This window comes from Malaclemys terrapin, chromosome 7 (assembly GCF_027887155.1).
Source record: "Malaclemys terrapin pileata isolate rMalTer1 chromosome 7, rMalTer1.hap1, whole genome shotgun sequence".
Taxonomy (NCBI): Eukaryota; Metazoa; Chordata; order Testudines; family Emydidae; genus Malaclemys; species Malaclemys terrapin.
The window spans coordinates 91,099,502-91,119,105 of NC_071511.1; the positions used below are offsets into that span (position 1 = coordinate 91,099,502).

Here is a 19,604-nt window from a genome sequence, read left to right on the forward strand (position 1 = left end):
AAGAGTTGTAACAATAAATTAAAACACATAAGTTACCTCACTGAACACACCATTATTCATTTCTTGTATGCAGCCTGGATTCTATGACACTTGCAATGAAATTGGAGTTTTCCTATTGATTTTTAGTAGGAGCAGAAATGGGCTCTTGAATACTTTTCTTCAGATTGAGCATCTCATAAGACATAGACCCAGATTCTTAGGCTACAGCTACACTACGGGGGGGGGGGGGTTGATTTAAGATACGCAAATTCAGCTGCGTGAATAGCGTAGCTGAATTCGACGTATCGCAGCCGACTTACCCCGCTGTGAGGACGGCGGCAAAATCGACCTCTGCGGCTTCCCGTCGACGGCGCTTACTCCCACCTCCGCTGGTGGAGTAAGAGCGTCGATTCGGGGATCGATTGTCGCATCCCGACGGGACGCGATAAATCGATCCCCGAGAGGTCGATTTCTACCCGCCGATTCAGGCGGGTAGTGTAGACCCAGCCTTAGTTGTGCTAGTGGGCATTGCTAAGGCAGGGAAATCTCAGAGATCAATTTTCCATTGGCCTAGTACTTGGTATAGTTTAGAGCATTCAGTAAATTGCCATTAAGAGCAGTGATGTCCGTCAGAGATCACAACAACACAGCAGTATCCTGCTATGTCTCTACACTCGGTGCTTGAAGATAGGTTGCATAGGATGTGGCTATTCCAGTTCTACATCAAATTGGGACTCCCCCATATTGGAGGAATTATCAGCATGGGGTAAGAGTCTAGCTGATATGCTCTTTCCTCAGTTTGAGCATATGAATTCCCTTAACAGTAACTGAAGTCAGAGACTTGCAATACAATGCACACATTCTCTTGTGGTTGCAGCAACATCTAGGTAAAGAGGGGCTGAGTTAAAGGCATTATGGCAACTTAGATACGCCCTTCCGCTCTCTTTTGATTAATGCTATAACTTAAATGCCTTTTAAAATGTATTTTTTGTGTTTAATTATACTATACCATGGTCAAACACATCATCAATATTGTCTGCTACAACAAGTTAATAGAATTTTTGCCAAGGCTGGTAAATGCCATGATTTTGCAAAGCTGCATCTAAGGAATAGTATTCAAAAATAATTAGTTTTCAACAGTAACATTTTTTGCTCAGAAGTAGATTAAGAGGACAAGAGGTGCTAAATTTAGATCTTTATGTAATATGTTGAAAGTGTTGATTATAAATAACTCATTGTGACTAGTGAAACAAGGCCTGTTACATGTGTTGTTCAAAAGAATTAAGAAGTCATCAGACCCAATGAAGAAAGTTTAACAACAATCACAAGCTTTGATGTAATATACATGGCCAAAATAAGCTTCCCCACTTTCCCAGATAATCCCTTCCATACTTATTCCAACAGTTTTCATAAACTAAATTAATACCATATAGAAAGTAACAATATGAAATTTTTCATGTCAGGTAAGTGGAAACTTGAAGCTCATCCGCAAACCACTGAAGTCAATGGAACGATTCCATTGACTTCAATGTCCTTTGGATTCTTTTATATTAGAAAGTCGAATAAAAGGCTCACTGATCATGTCTGAATCTAATCCACATACCTTTCAAATGTATTTTAAAACAATATGGCTTTTTCTTTTCTTTTAGGCTACAGACCCAGATGCTGCAGTAAATGGCCAAGTACATTACAGCTTGGTAAACTTCAACAATATTTTCCGCATCACATCAAATGGTAGCATTTACACAGCAGTTAAACTGAACAGAGAAACAAGGGACTATTATGAACTTACTGTTGAAGCAACAGATGGAGCTGTGGACCCCCGCCGTTCAACATTAAGTCTGGCAATCAAAGTTCTGGATATTGATGACAACAGCCCTATGTTCACTAATGCCTCCTACACTGTGTGTGTTCCAGAAAATCTACCACCTGGCACAGTCTTCCTGCGAATAGAGGTAAGGCACTCTGGATCAAAGAAAATATTTTGTTAATCTTATTGTGTGAGGCTGTTCTCATCTAACTGGTTGCCATTAAAACCAAAATAAGCGATTAAAAATGTGAGGGGAGAAGTGATACCCAAACCTCCTTAAAGCCTTTTTCTCTTTGTGAAAATGTGATATTTGGCGTAGGACAGGCAAGTGAAAAATATTAGAAGCATAGAGCTTACATTTCTACTAATTAATAAAAGCAATGATGGAAAATCAAAACATAAGTAGAATACTATTGAAATACTTTACATGTAGATTTTTTTAAATGTCAATTACATTACTAAAATACATTTGCATTCTCCAGTGAGGCTCTACTATATGGATATTGCCAGTTTATTTTAGACCCAAAGAGTTCAAATGTCCTTCCAAAATTTTAATCCAAATCTCTTAATTAGGCAAGTAGTACATATCTTAAAAGCAGCATCTGTTGACTAGCAGAGTTGGTTTTGAAAAAAAAGTTGGTTTCCTCAAGCCTACTAAAAATATATCTTGTTAAAATTAACAATTAAAATTATGAAAAAAAAAAATGAACTGCACCGAAGAAAGCAAATGTTCTTAGTAATATCAAATAAATCAAATGTATGTCCTGTAAAAATTGTGAGCTGGTGTTTTTCCTTGTGACTCCTCAGTTTTAGTTTTCAAGTAAATTCTCTTTTGCTGTAGGCAAAGGATATTGACCTTGGTTCAAATGTTACCTATCGGATACGAACCCAGGAAGCATTGCTGTTTTTTTCATTGAACAAGTTCACAGGAGAATTATCACTTTTAAAATCCTTGGATTATGAGTCATTTTCTGGCACAGAGGCAACCTTTACCTTTCTAGTGGAAGCCTTTGATAGTGGAGGAACTATGCCTCCAGGACTTGCTACTGTCACTGTGAGAATAAAGGTAAGAGTAAAACTTCGCAGTCGATAACATCATTTTCTCAGTTATACAATACCTCGGTAACCTTTAGAGGTCTTCCAGTAGGATGCAGGAGCACAATAGCAATATCTTTGTTTTCTTTGTAGTTTGTCCTATCCCTCACTTACAATTTATGTAAAGCTGTTGCCTTTTTATAGCAGTAACTTGTTCCCATTTAAAATGTACAGTGTATCACTATTGTAATTGCTTTGCAATTGCATGCAATTACACAGTTATGTGCTTGCTCATAGATTTATTACTTACAGGAATAGATCTGAGAATACTTCATAAATGAGTAAACATTTAATTCTTTATGATCCCCAAAAGGCTGGAATAAATACTTAATGGAATGGTTTGAAAAAATGACACCATCACATTTCAATTTAAGGTCACATAAATTGTAATTTTATTAACCATTCTTATGCATTAAGTGCTGATGCTGCACACTACTTATATTTCAATTTCTGCTGCATGAAGGCACAGCCTTACAAAAGAAAATAGCTTGTTTTGTGCTTCTTTTACAATATTTAGTCCTTATTCTGCCAGTGACTGGCTGTGAGAACTTGAGCACTTAACTTTACCTCATCTCTTTGTGTCTTTCTTTTCCAATCTGTAAAATGGCAATAATGATGTTCCTATTTGTAAAGTGCTTAAAGATGCACTGATGAAGTATTATATGAGAGCTTCTAAATAAGAGCTGCTGTTTGTTTTGCTACTAGTTATGATTTGTCTGATGCAATTATATTGTCAGGATCCCAACAAGGGCAATGGGGACCCACATCAGAGCAAGGGCAAATCTGAGGCTAGTAGTGGAGGAGTTTGTAGTCAGGTTTCAGGCTCTGGTTCAGGAGGCGAAGTCCAACTCAATCCACGGTTGAAGCCAGGAGTTTAGGAGCAGGGAAAATAAATGTACATGGCTCCTACAGAAGAGCCACACTGTTGCCTGGACACTTTCTGGAATGCCTCTTAGATTTATATAGGGTGTGAAGGCAATCAGGAGCCACAAGGCTGCTGCCTGTCAGCCACTTTGAGGTGGGACTTTCCATGGGTCTGTGTCCACATGGTTCACAAACTGGTCACAGCTTTTGCTGCTTGACGGTATGGAACTGTAAGCAGCCTGGCAGTTCTGCAGGACTGGTTCTAGACTTGTGGGGTCTTACATTTTTCTGGGAAGGCATTTTGGATTCCTTTATCAAGTGTCTGCTTCCTTGAGTTTTTATGTCTGTGGATGAGCTGATTTTTGTGCCAAAAACGCCTTCTTCCTTCATTTTGTGTAGTTTGGGTAGGTTGGTGTGGAGGTAGGTCATCGGTGTTTTAGTTCAGGAATGGAAGTTTGTATGTGAGAACCACATTGCAGAGTCATAAACTTTCAACTCTGAAGATGTGAGTTAAGATTTGTCCGCCTTTGTCTGACTTGTCCTCAGCTGTCCCTCCACGAACGCAAGTCGATGCCACACCATTTGTTTTGTTGCAAGCACATTCTTTACATTTCTGGCCAAAGAGTTTTGTCATGGGATCAGCCCAGCTCATTTTTGGTTTGCTCGGTGGTCACTTGTGGTCTCTAGGTATCTAGTCACTGATGCAGGTTGTCCACCTATTGCAGTGGTGGGCAACCAGCGGCCCGTCAGGGTAATCTGCTGGCAGGCTGCCAGACAGTTTGTTTACATTTGCATTTGCGGTTCACCATTCCCGGCCAATGGGAGCTGCGGGAAGTGCCGCAGGCCACGCGGACATGCTGGCTGCCGCATCCTGCAGCTCCCATTGGCCAGGAACGGCAAACCGCAGTCACTGGGAGCCGTGGGTAGCCATGCAAAATTAAACAAACTGTCTGGTGGCCCAGCAGCAGATTACCCTGACAGGCTGCAGGTTGCCCACCACTGACCTATTCTCTTGCCTACGAACGACATGACCCACATATCTCTGCTTTGCATCGTACATCGCCTGCACTATATCGGTCACCTCTGTGCCTTCTGATCTCCTCATTTGTTATGTGATCACGGAGCAATATCTTACACATTTGCCTTTCCATTGCTATCTGGGTGACTCTCTCGGTGCCAGAGAGTTCAGATTTAATTGTGGCCATATATGAAATCACTATGTTGGTTTTAACCTAGTGCTTGGTTAATATTTATCCACACTGTAAATTGCTACGTGGTTTTGAATAATTTAACTTGATTGTCAGTTTATCTTCTGCTCTACTCAGAGCAAAGAAATTAGCATCATACACCTTCCCTGGCCAGCCCACAGTGATATCAGTGAAGCATCTTTGGTGATCCATACCTGCTTGCATAAGCATAGAAAAATAGCCTGTTCTGTTGATGTACTCTGTGGTAAGGTAGGCTGGTGCCAAAACAGGGATATGTGTGCTGTTTATCACCCCACCACAGTTTTGGAACTCCATAGATGCACTTCCATCCACTGTGTCCTGCATGCTGCACTCCTGGGAGAATTCTGCGCCGCTGCGCATTTGCAGAATTCTTGTCCCCTGCAGATTTCTTTGCTTCCCTGCAGAAAAATGACTTTCTGATTGGGAAGCAAAGAGAAGCCACAAGAGCTGTCATGTGACCCTCCCCTGAAGTATGTTTTGTGTGTCCAAGGCAGCAAGCAAAGAGGTAAATCACTGTGGGACAGAAGGCAGAACTGGGGAAGACCCGGCTGGTGGCTCCTACCACGTGCCAGGCTGGACTGGGGAGAACAGGATTTCCTCTTCCCCTGCACGGCATCTGGCGCCGGGTCAGACCTACCCCCAGACTTCTCCCCTGGCTTCAGGAAGCTCTGCAGACACCCACACCCACTCTTCCTGTGCCCATCACTCCTCAGTTGCAGGGGGAAGGATCCCTGTACAGGGAGTTACTCCCCCATCTGCCCAACCCCCGTGCATCAAGACTCCCTCATATCCAGACCGTCCTGCCAAGCCTCATCCCCCTGCACTCAGAACCTCCCCAATAAGCCCCACTCCCCCAGCTCCTGGACCACCCTGATGAACCACCCATACCCAGATCCCCACCCTATCTAGCCCCAACCAGTTGCACCTGGATCCCCACCCCACTGAGCACCACTTCCCCAGTATCTGGACCCACTATTTAGCCCTACACGCCCAGACCCCCCTACGCCCCCAGAGCTCTATCCCCTATTCTGAGACCCAACCACCTTCACCTGGACCTCCCTGCAGAGTCCCATTACGATTGCACCCAGAACCCTCCAACAAGCCCCTCTGTACCCAGATCCCACACTGAGCTGCCTTCACCCAAATTGCCCCACACAGAACCCTCTCAACCCACACCTGGATCCCCCCCACACTAAGCCCCTCCACACTTGGATCCTGTCTTACTGAGCCTACCTGGTGCACCTGGCATGGAGGGTCAGGGCCCTGGGGTGTTTCTGGGGCAGGCCCCATCATTGCACTGTGTCAGGGTTGGGTGCAGCCTCACCACTGAGTCCATGTCCTCGGGGGTGGGGAAGCTGAACAGTGATGTCCCACCTCTGTGCAGCCAGTGGCCTGTGCTCCTCAGTGCCATGCTGGAGCATCCACATTTATTTGACAAATACAATTTGCAGAATTTTGCAGAATTTTAAAATATTGTGCACAGAATTTTAATTTTTTTGGCACAGAATGCCCTCAAGTAATACTGCCAAGAGTTACAGTGATGTGTGGCAGGAGACAATTAATGACGTTACATGTTTGTATGATAACAGTCCCTACTATGGATTTTCCAGCTCCAAAATTATTTCCCACTGGCCAGTAACAATCTGGCATTGCAGACTTCCAGAATGTGATCACCATTTGCTTTTCCACTGCCAATGCAGCTCTGATTAGGGTGTTCCTGAGCTGAAGGGCTGGTGTGAACTCAGCACATAGATCCAGGAATGTGGCCTTTCACATCCAAAAGTTCTGCAGCCACCCAGTCAGTGCCCATTTCTTCGGGCCAGAAGCAGCGCTCCACCATCTGCAGTTGCTCAATGAACACCAAAAGCCTTGAATCGTTTTTTGCTATGTCCCTTTGCAAACTGTCTTCGAAGAAATTGTCATGTCCTCATTGTTGTAACACTTCCTGTGTGTCTGCAAATACAGGAGCAGGGCCGGCTCCAGGCACCAGCTGAGCAAGCAGGTGCTTGGGGCGGCCAAGGGGAGGGGGCGACACGTCGGGCTCTTCAGCGGCAATTCGGCGGAGGGTCCCTGTCCCTCTCGGAGGCAAGAACCTGCCGCCAAATTGCCGCCGAAGAAGAAAGCGGCGCGGTGGAGCTGCTGTCGATCGCAATAGCGGATTTTTTTTTTTCGCCACTTGGGGCGGCAAAAACCCTGGAGCCGGTCCTGTACAGGAGAATCATTCATCCAGTATTTGCAACGACCATGAGCGTAGTGCAAAGCTGTATGGATTCCAGGCTTCTGTCAGAGATGGTGGGCACCAAAAATGCCATGCAGATTTGTGGGATTTTCAAAAAATGGCACAAAATTATGGTATATGTATAGCAGTATGGGATGGAGAAAGTTGCATGCTGGAAACTTGAGTCCACACTCCAAAAGATCCCTGGGAAAGTCATTTCTATTTTTCACAATATGTAGCAAAAATTTCCCCAAAGACATTGTGCTGGATGGCACATTGAGTTATCTACCTGTAGTGCACCGCACCTTGCATTGACATACAGGCAGTCAAGTATGCACATGCCCAAGTGATGTACAAACTTTGTCAGCTGTATGCCAACGTATCTTGTGCCAACCAAAGTTTGTAGTGTGGGCCAGAGAAACAAAAGTCATTCCAGCCAACCCTTCGCCCCGGAACTGTCTGCTTCTAAGATTCCTCCACGAGCATTGTTCACCTCTGATTGTTTCTGTGTAGACAGCCATTCCCAAGTCCCTTATATTCAGATTGAAATTAGCCATCCTCATCTGTTGTAATGAATCCACAGGAATGAAGGGTTCCAATATCAACTCCGAATGATCCTGAAATCCTTACTGGGACCATATCCTTACTGACTACATTTAATTTAACATAGCATGGCATGCATAGCATATGTTAAATTAAATCACCCTTTTTTCTATACAGTTTACTTCCTAAAACAATTATTCCTTTCTGTACCTCTTTGAATAAATATTCACCTAACCCACACCTCAATTTGACATGAATGGAAAGTCCAAGAAAGCAACAGCACAGAACTTTCTAACTCAAGCTTCAAATTAAAGCTCCTCTAACTCCCTTCCCCAAATATATATGTTAAAGCTGGATGAGTTTTCTCTTTTCTAGTCGCCTTATAGGAAAAATGTACATGGCACTGGACTGTGCTTTCAATAAGTGGCTTTAGTTGTTATCAAACTCCTCAACCTCACATCAGTGTTTAATCACCCGAAAAAGCTATTTAGTGCTCCACCATTAACATTATCCTTTAGTAAGTAATTAGCTACTTTGGGGCTTGCAGAGCATTAATTATGAAAAATAGGTAGTTATACCAGATCAACAACTTGAATGTAATTAGCTTAAGTTTTGTTTAGTTTAAAAAAAAATAGAAGTAGACCATGTTTTTTTGTGCTGGTAGTGCACAGCACTTTTCCAGTCTAACCAAAATAAAATGTTGGTATACCATGATACGTACATAAGTAAATTTGTAACAACATCTTATTGTTTTAATACATATCATTGCAAAAAGGTATTAAAGAGGTATTATTCTTATCTTTCCTGTCTACTCTGTGTCTTACTGGTTCTTTTTAATGGCTAATTCTACAAATGTTGAGTTTGCCTTCCTTCTCCATTGATAACTTGCCATATTATTTTGTGTCTTTTGTGTCTTATCACATTAACATTATCTATTTGTGATATTTTGTACTAGTAAATTTGTTTATCTTTTGCTGTGTGTGCCAACTGATGGACAGACTGCTATAAGGGTGAAGCCCCAAAACTCTGTCAATGTGATCAAACAACAATGTTTACGTCTATTTTGTTTCTATGCCGTATGCAAGACAAATGTATTCTTCTGATTGGGCTTCTCCACAAATATAATTAGGCTTAGAAGAATTAGATTTTTATTGGTAAATGTTGATTTCACCATACACACGCCAACTGACAAATATTTCCATTGGTAATAACTAAAATTTAAATATAGGCAAAGTAAGAAAAAATGCTGTTTGAGAATTTATTAGAGTTTCATTTAAGGATATTTATTTTCTGTATTTTGGCATCTGATGTTGACAATATGAGTTTTAATGGTTATAAAGCTTTAACTTTTTGAAACATAATGGCTGCTGTCATTAAATAATTGTTTGACTCCTCCCCCCATAATGTGGATTTAAATAGTTTTAAACAAAATGCTTAAAAATAATGATTTGATGAAATTATTTTTAAAAATAAAGGGGGGAAAAAAAGATTACCAAGACTAACTATAATGTCCTGCCTACAAGGTACTGAGCCCCTTCTGTACCTCCTGTTTGACTTAATTAGGAGCTGATGGTTCTCACCACTTCTCCGGAGTCGTTTCAGCATCTTGCATTATGGAGCTATGGTTTCTAAGTTTCTGAAATAACAATTTATTGAAACACATTTTTATTTTTGTTAGTTCTTTCTCATACTTCCAAAGGATAATTTTCTCCCCAGAGCCTAATGACTCTGTTAAATATTTGTATAGATGGCATTTGTAGGCAAAGGCTTGGGGTGTCCAAAACAACAGAAGATCTGGTATAAATAACAAGATTTAGCTAGCTGCAGTTCACAGATTTTAATGCTTTATATCTGTGCAGGGGGGAAATTGCGTAGAGTTACTGAAGAATTATTGTAATGCATGTTGATTTTGGTGGTATTCAAAGCCCCACGATTCAGACCAATTTACAGAAAAAATTGCAAAACATTTTGCACGGTTGGATATTTTGTCTCGTCTCCATAATTCCAATATGTTTACAGATTTATTATTTTTTTTGCATATTTATTTTCTTTTCACAAATATATTGTCATAGTAGCAATGGAAATGCTAAGATTATAATCAAAATAGTTGTGTTTGCTACATTTTACGCATGCAAGTGTTATTCTAAAAAGTGGCCTTTTTTTTTTTTTTTTGGAAAGAACAATTTTCAGTTGTTTTCACACAAGGAATTACTCCTCTGGTTACATATTTATATGTAAGCAATACATTAAACATAAATTTAAATGGTCCTGATTTTCCTCTCATTAAAGAAGTACAAAGGGGCTCCATTGAAATCCTGGAAATTACACTTGTGCAAAACAAGTGTGAATGAGAGGAGAAACCATTTCAATTACTTTAACAACACATTTATATTAACATAAAATATATGGATCACTGAACATCAAACATAGTTGAAAAACTGGAACATTTAGCTCCAACAAAAATCCCTAGTTATGCACAACCTCTCTAAAGTCAATGTGAAATTAAGCAATTATTGCTGTTTAAAGACAAATTCCAAAGTCTCAATTCTACTTATTAGTTTGGGGCACCGTCGTGAGAGCACTGGTATTTTACAAAGGTCCTGAATCCCATTGCACTAAAGTTATTCACCCTAGATAGTTTCCTGCCTCACCACATAAATCCTCTAACCTCAGACCATGCAGATGAGTTAACAGAACTAATACATAAACATAAAACAGATTTTCAGACACTTCTGCAGCAGCTAGAGATAATTTTCAACTAAGGGCCTGATTTACCATTGCATTACCCCAGTTGTATACTGAAGTAACTCCATCTTCTTCAGTTAAATCACATCACTGTAGAACTGGAATAATACAATCACGAAACACACCCAAAGATTTTAGAGAAGAATTTAAATGATCCTTGGAAGCTTTGCTACAAGTTTTGAATTTTACTGCAGGATGATTGATGTCATTCCTGAACCTAAAAGGGGGAACATCTTAAAGATATATACTACTGCTAAACAATTAATTTCAGTAAAGGATTTTAGATATATATTACATTTATACTTCCTGTTGAGGAATAAGGAAAAACTATAAGCCAGAGTGTCCTTGTGATGTTTCTGATTCTCACCAAAAACAGGAAGTAGGGGGAATTTCATAAATACCATGCAAAGTTATGGTGCTATATAAACATTTAATAATAAAAATCCCTGGGGATGTTCAGCTATCTGACAGGCACACACCAGTGCAATGCCAGAATTTCAAATGATCAGACCTAAATGGAATTATTTCTTCTACTGTAAATCAAATTTATATGGCAAGTGTACTGAAAATGAATTAATAATTATTTAACAGTGCCAGCTATTTTATCATGCAAACTTCAGTATATAGTCTGAGTGGCTTTGCTTATTCAAATCAAACTGTGCTTTTCTAGAAACGTGCCTGCAAAGTAGAAACTACTTACTAAAATATAAAGCTAGTCCTTCCCAGAGAGTCTCATTATAGAAAGCATGAAATGATTATTCCATTTTATGATTCTGACCATTTCATACAGTACTGTACTTACAAGAAGAGATTTTAGGTGAAGTTCTGGCCCTGTTGAAGTCAATGGAAGTTTTGGCATTGACTCAATGGGGAGAGGATTCCACATTTTGTATATACAATAGTGACACATGGGGACAACTGCTACAGGGGAGAGATTCACCTCTTGGAAAGAGCAGCAGCTGTACTGCTACCCCCTTTCCCTGGGGTTTCATCAGGAAAAGGCAGCTTTGAATTCCAGCTTAGGTTCCATATAAGACCTATCAGTGACAGTTAGCTGGAAGATGTGTGAAACAGTGCATCTCCCACCCAGCCCTGACTACTTTTGGGGCTATGATGGTTGGCTACAGACCTCTGGTGGCATGAGAGTTATGGGCTGCTAATGCTGCTGGGCCCCTGCTTCATACACACATACTGTTTTGCTGGCATATAGGAAACAAGGCCAGTACATGCATATTTCTTCTGGTGCTAATGGGAAACAAAACTTCATGTGCAAACGTTGGATGTTCTCTGTAAGGGCACTTCTGCCTTTGGAATTCACTCCCTTCCTTGGTCCATAATAGAACGAGTTTGTTCACTGAGCCCCTTTTTTCCCCTCTCTGGCTTGCGAGGAGTCGGAGGCTTGTGAAGTTGGATAATGTGGAGGGTGAGCAGGGACTCTGATGAGTTTGCGTTTCTTGGGAGTTTAGGTGGTTTTATATTTTTGCTAAGGTTGATGTACTGTGTTCTTGAAGCAGTGAGAGGAGTCTGTTTATTGTGAATGGTGCATCAAGCGTACCCAGAGCTTTAGATGACATTCTTAATTTTTGTATAAATTGAAATAAATAAATATCATAGCAAATTTTCCTTAAAGGCTTCTATAAATGCACTTGGCTACTGGGTACTTGACTACTGACTATTGAGCTACTGTACTACTGCATAATAATGAGAAAATCATTTTTAAAGACAAGCATCAGTAAGATATGCAAGCAATAGTGATAACTCATTTCATATAAGGCACATTATATACTAAAGATAGTATAAATTGTTCTGCCAACATATATATTGGTTTCAAATACAGAAATTGATTGCTAAAATGAAAACAGGAATTACAAAGGAAATAAAACATTAGAAACTGCCTCTAAATAATTCTTAAATCGCTCATATGATTTTTGGCCAAATTCTGCTCTGTTACACTTCTCTAACCTCTTTGCGGTCAGTGGAAAGACTGGATATGACTAAGATTAGAATAAAAACAATGAGGAGTCCTTGTGGCACCTTAGAGACTAACAAATTTATTTGGGCATAAGCTTTCGTGGGCTAGAACCCACTTCATCAGATGCATGGAGTGGAAAATACAGTAGCAGGTATATATATACATAGTACATGAAAAGATGGGAGTTGCCTTACCAAGTGGGGGGTCAGTCTAACAAGACAATTCAATTAACAGTAGAATACCAAGGGAGGAAAAATCACTTTGGTAGTGGTAATGAGGGTGGCCCATTCAAACAGTTGACAAGAAGGTGCGAGTAATAGTAGGAGGAAATTAGTATGGTAAAATTAGTTTTTGTAATGACCCATCCACTCCCACTCTTTATTCAGGCATAATGTGACAGTGTCCAGTTTGCAAATTAATTCCAGTTCAGCAGTTTCACGTTGGAGTCTGTTTTTGAAGTTTTATTGTGGAAGAATTGTCACTTTTATGTCTGTTATTGAGTGACCAGGGAAGTTGAAGTGTTCTCTTACTGGTTTTTGAATGTTATAATTCCTGATGTCAGATTTGTGTCCATTTATTCTTTTGTGTAGAGACTTCCCCCTACTGTTACTCACACCTTCTTGTCAACTGTTTGAAATGGGCCACCCTCATTACCACTACAAAAATGATTTTTCCTCCCTTGGTATTCTGTTAATTGAATTGTTTCGTTAGACTGACCCCCCACTTGGTAAGGCAACTCCCATCTTTTCATGTACTATGTGTATGTATATATATATATCTATATACCTGCTACTGTACTTTCCACTCCATGCATCTGATGAAGTGGGTTCTAGCCCACGAAACCTTATGCCCAAATAAATTTGTTAGTCTCTAAGGTGCCACAAGGACTCCTTGTTGTTTTTGCTGATACAGACTAACACGGCTACCACTCTGAAACCTAAGATTAGAATGTGGTCCTCTGCAGTACTATGTAATGTATACTTTATTGCTGCTGTAAGCCACTCCACAGAACTGTGTAGGCAAATTTGAAGTGACTGGTGGTTTAGGCTAGTAAAACTTCTCATCTAACTAAAAGGTTAAAATGAGCTTGTTTGAAAGCTGAAGATCCTGGTTATTGTCTCAGTAGCTTCTCCAGATGTTAACAGTAGTCCATTAGGAAGTGTTCGTGATGGAAATATTGGTACTTTTCATGACCCCAGCACAATGTGGTGGTGTTCACCTCTTTTTAGTCTTGGCAAATAGTGCTTGCTAAATGAAGGAAAATATACAGTTGCTAACAAAAGTTTATAGATATTTGGCTGGAAATGAAAATCTACCATTGTATCTTCTTATTGCTGTGTACGTGACATAAAAAAGTAATAAGGTTATCCCATCATTGAGAGCCAAATCAAAATAATATCTTGGTTTTAATTAGGCATTTCTCAATGGGCACGGTATTCAAAAATTCCTAAGCTCCTACCTCTCCAGTAGAGTTGCTTATGAAAATCAGCCCCAAGTACACAGTCCTTGGTTCACAAAAGCAGTTAGGCATGTTTTTAAGTTGATTCACATTCAGGACAGCACTTAATTGATTGTGCTTAACTTCAAGTCTGTCCTCAAGTCCCATTGATTCCTGACTTAAATGCATACTTAAAGTTAAGCTTGTGTTATATCCTGTCTTGAATAGGAATGCTTGTGGCACCTTAGAGACTAACAAGGTGCCACAAGTACTCCTGTTCTTTTTGAGGATACAGACTAACACGGCTGCTACCCTGAAACTTGAATAGGAATGCTTCCCTGAACTGGTGCCATATTATGAAAACTGCAGCACAATACAGTTCGTTGTCAGTGCAAAAAGGTAGGAGACAGACTTACCAACTTTAGTAAAACAGAAAAAAAAAAATCATATCAAGCAGGTGAAGTAAACAGGATACATAACATTTGAGGAATTGTAGAAGAACTTGAGAAACATAATATTGTTCATACTAGTTCAAAAACTTAACGTGGACTAGAAGAGTAACCTGAAAGAAAATATGACATGCTGAAACACAAGATGATCAAAGGTGATCAGAGTTTGGTGAAGACAACTTGAGAAAGAGTGAAAAGTTCTGGAACAAAGTTTTATGTTTCAAAACCTGGTTTGAAACATAAATGAACATGCTCTACTCTGAAGGAAATCTTCATACATAAGTGTTAACTTCAGTGAGACTTAATCACTTCCTTAAAGCTAATCACCTCCTTTATGCTTAAGAGCCCAATCTAAAGTCCACTAACATTAATGAGATATCTTCTTTAGCTTTATCTGCTTTGCTTTGTTGAACAGAGGCCATAGGCCTGAGGTACTTGAGTGACCATTCCTCACCACCATGTCCCTTCAAGACAGTTGCGGTTGACTGGGTTTCTTCCCGAGTTTCTGTATGAATTGGTTAAGGGAACTCTCTTCATATTTCTGGCATTCTGCCTGTGTAACTTCCCCTGAGTATGGCCACCCATGTCTTTTCAAGACTTACTGCAAGGCTATACTATGTTTGTCATTATATCTCTTTCTTTTTCCATTGCCTCCTCCTTTCTGGATAATTTTCTTCTTTTCCTAATGTTTGTTTAAACATAGATTTTTGATATAACCTCCCAAAATTTGGAAGATGGATGCTTTAGAAAATAATTTTAAATTAATGCACTAATAAGTAATACTGTGCTCTTTGTATGTATACAGAACAGAAAATGTCCTTTTTCAGGATTAAAAAATCTTCAATCTGTGATTATTACAATCAGCTTTTTTTGCTGTTGGAGAATTTGTACCTGTTAATGTGAGATCATTACACAGTGATACACAATAATTTTATAATATGTTTCTGTTCATTAATACTCTTGATTGTCGTCATATGATTTGGAAATAATGGAAACTGGTTAACCCATCTTGGCATAACCTATCAGAAAAAGTAAATTGGATTGCCATTATTTAGCTCTTTAGATTATCTAATAAACTAGTAGGAGATGGACCAAACCCCTTTTGTAAATATTTGTCATTTGTCCCAGTAATATGCAGTGAATTTTGAAGAATGCTGATAACATTCCTTTGAAATATCTATCATACACAGATGTATTCATTAGAATACATTATTTAAGATATGATGATCGAGAAACTAAGTGCACTGGTTTACAGTGACAAGATTTACTTTTTTTGTCAAATGACATCTGAGCAGAATACATTTCAGTAAAAGATATTTATTTGCTCCATTTGTAAAGTATTCATCACACACAAAGGTGTATTGGAATAATATATTTTTTATCTGATATGCTATTTACATAATAGATAATCAAGAACTACAATAGACCCTCAGAGATACGAACACCTTGGAAATTGAGGTTGTTCGTAACTCTGAAATGTTCGTAACTCTGAACAAAACATTATGGTTATTCTTTCAGAAGTTTACAGTTTTACATTGACTTAATACATCTCTGAAACTTTACTATGCAGAAGAAAAATGCTGCTTTTAACCATCTTAATTTAAATGAAACAAGTACAGAAGCAGTTTCCTTACCTTGTCAATTTTTTTAAACTTTCCCTTTATTTTTTAGAGTAGCAGCCGTGTTAGTCTGTACCCGCAAAAAGAAGTCTCTAAGGTGCCACAAGTACTCCTGTTCTTCTTTATTTTTTAGTAGTTTATGTTTAACACAGTATTGTAGTGTACTGTATTTTCTTTCCCCCGCCCCCTCTGCTGCTGTCTGATTGCTTACTTCTGGTTCCAAATGAAGTGTGTGGTTAACCAGTCGGTTCATAACTCTGGTGTTCATAATTCTGAGGTTCTACCGTAATTAAATGTTGCATTGCGTGGGCTAAATTGTGGGTTTGCCAGAAGCTTTCAGTAATGGGCACCACATAGTTCTCAGCAAAAGAGCAAGGATGAGATTGTGAGTCACAGTCTCATCCCTGGCTCCCCCATTGCCCAAGAGGGAAGAAATTTGTGTCAGCCCTAAACTTTATGGAGCTTCCTCATCCTCACAAGCTCCACCCACTGCCCACCAGAAAGCATAGTAGGGGAAGTAGCAAGTGCCCAAATGCTGTTCTCCCCACCTTGTCCTGTGACCTACAATAAAAGTAGGCCATGGAGGAAAGAAAGAGAGGCATATGTACAATTATGCCCTAAAAAAGGTGGTCTTCATTATTATTTATGAAGACTCATTAAATGGTCGAATAAGGTCCTTTGAAAGAAACTGACATTCCATTTGGTTTCTACCCACTTAAGCACATTTTAATGGAAGCTGCTTATTTAAGTATTCCCTTTTTAAAGTATTTTCATTTCTGAGCTGGCAGTTAGGGGGACATGGAGAGTGAAACTTATATTCTCAACTAAGGGGATTCCCATTGTGTTTTATTTAGCAACAGCTGATTGCAGATCCAAAATATTCTGTATAATAAAGTGTTAAGACACATCATCCTTTGGTTTGAGGATGTCGGGAAATATTAATTTTACAAAATCTCAAAAGCATAATAAAAAACAAAAAACAAAGCCCTCTTTCTTTAGAAGAAGGCTCCTGAGGAGCATTGCTGGAGATGTGTCAAACTGCCATTTGGAAGTCAGGATAGCCCTGAACAGTAGGGGGTTATCAGACAATTGCATGCAACAGAGATGGCAAGCCACCAGCTCTGTTGATGTGCAAATACCCTGAACTGACAGATGTATAAAACAAAATCATTGCAGGAAATTAAACGCATGCAGGGGTTTTTTAAATTTTTTTTTTAATTAAAAGTGTTTTTTAGACTTGAGAATTTGGCACATAAATGACTTTTTGGTGAAAGCAACTCTTCCCTCCCTTCCCCACCCCTTTCCCTCCCCTTTTGTGGCATTATATATATTTTGGTGTTAGTGGAAGGGAGATCACTAGGATTTGAATATACATTTTCCTGTTTATTTCATGCATGATAAAAAGATAGCAAGTTGCAAAAGAAATTGTAAATCCCCAATGCACATTTACTAGCTCAGTTGTTGTTCAGTCTTGTTGTTTTATAGTGAGGCCTCAATGATTTCCCATTTGATATAGTTGACCGGAAACTTTCATATCAACAGATAATCTCACAGTACACTGTCCTAAAGTAGTAGGGGAAAAACTCTAGAAATATGTTTACAAGCTCTTTTTTAAAAATTTTATTTCATCCTTTAAAAACCATGAGTGTATAATATTTCAGAAGCTATTCCTACTTAGGTTAACGAACAATATTTTCAGCAAATCAGACCCAGAAGAGTAAAGCACAACTTTGTAGATTTTTAAAATACACTGGGACAAGTACTTTTTCTTTGCAAAAAAAAAAAAAAAAAAGGAAGACTCTTGCAGAACTGCATTTGATATAGACTTCCCCTGTATACAGCTCTGAAAATGTAGGCCATAGCAAAAGACATCTCAACAATACAATTCATTTAACAGTCTAGCTAAATCAATAGAATCCTTAATGATTATGTTGTATTTTATTTACAGGAATTCCTCCCTTTTGAATTATTTATTAGATTATTGACACCAGATTTTACTGCCTTTTATTGTAGGTACTTTCAAAAATAATCAGTGTTCTTTGGTAATAAGTCAGGTAATATAAAGCCTGAAGTTGAAATACTGTGGTGACAGTCATGGTATAAAAACTAAGATTTATAAACTTTCTTTTAAAATAATGCGTAATCGTGTTTCAGTAAGCTAAAAAATTAAGATTACTGGAAATTATTTGCTTTTGTGTAGTGTTGGGGAGGGAAGTCTAACACTGATTTTTATCACACGGCACCTTTAATCAGACTTCACAAGAGTATGTTCTAGTGGACTGAGGGGCAAACGCCAAATGGTTTTGGTGTGCAGGGCCAGCTCCAGGCACCAGCCGAGAAAGCATGTGACTGGGGCGGCACATTGTAAGGGGCGGCATTCCGGCCAATCTTGGGGCGGCACATTCCGCCGCCCTGCCATGGTTCTTTTTTTTTTTTCCCCACTTTGGCAGCCTGGTCCGCAGCTCTGGAGCCCCCGGCCAGCAACCTGCGCTCCGCCAGTCCCAGCCCAGCCCTACAGGGGCACGGACCCCGGATCGGGGGGGCAGGAACTAATGATCCCCACCGCTCATCGTGCCACTGGGCTCCCCGGGACGCGCCACTCCCCGCCGCCTGCACCGGCCTCCACCTCCCGCGCCACTCTGAGCCCGGCCCAGCGGAGCCGCCTTTAAAGGAGTGGCTGAGCCAGTACCTCCTGCAGCCCCCGGGGGCTCCGCCTGCCAAGCCAGGAGAGGCACCCCAAGGCCGGAGGGGGGAGCCCCTCTTGTCCAGCTGCAAGCGGGCTGCAGTGCCCTTCCCCCCATGCGAGCCTCCACGTGCTCCTTGCGGCTGCCGCCCTTTTTTTTTTTGCTTGGGGCAACAAAAAAGCTAGAGCCAGCCCTGTTGGTGTGTGCAAGTCGAATAGCATAATTGTACTTGTTGGCTAAAATAGCACTTTTACAAAGGAGCTTTTGTAAGGTATTTATATTATATTATATTTATTTATTATATTATTACTGAAGTGTCATCTTGAGTCACTGTTGTTTGTATTAATATATGTAGTGAGAAATGTGCTGCTTAATTTTTGTTATTTACATTTTCCTTAAAAAATGTATAAATGTTATAGCAAAACATGCTAGAGCAAATTATCTTTGGTTAGCAACAGTCAGAACACATAAGAGTTCATGGTATTTTACATCTTAGCAGTAAAGTAAAAACATGTTTACAGTCATGAACTGTATCACTGGTTTGCTGGGGTGGGGAGGAAAAAGGGAATATATATTTATGGCCAGACTCCATTCCCCACTATGACTGCTTTGCATCCATCTAGTAATGGAAAGCAGCTGTAACTAGCAGACCAAGGACACCCCCTTTACCACCCTTACCTCTTCCAAGTTGCCATGGGGCTGCCATCCTCCCTCCCAATCACTAGCACAGGGGATATAGGTATAAGAGGAAAGAGAGTTATGGCTTTTGTGCTACCTTAAGCCTTGGATCTGTAGTTATTGAAACAGCCCCTTACAATGCCAGGAGTAAATTGGGGAAACTCTGGGGCTGCTGTAATTTATAACAGGGACTAATCCAATCCCCAGTTGCTACAGGATCCAGGAGCTGCAAAGGTGGCTGGCCTTATAACTAGCTTTAACCCCCACCTCACTCAGTTGTG

General features: G+C 40.0%; 1 protein-coding gene across 1 annotated transcript in view; it reads left to right on the forward strand.

Annotated features, from left to right (window-relative positions):
- Window positions 1-19,604, forward strand: part of PCDH15 (protocadherin related 15) — a 1,464,924-nt gene that overhangs the window by 1,240,834 nt on the left and 204,486 nt on the right. The window contains exons 21-22 of the mRNA XM_054035363.1: window positions 1,629-1,934; window positions 2,631-2,855. Coding sequence (XP_053891338.1) covers window positions 1,629-1,934; window positions 2,631-2,855 — 531 coding nt within the window. The remainder of the gene's footprint in view (window positions 1-1,628; window positions 1,935-2,630; window positions 2,856-19,604) is intronic.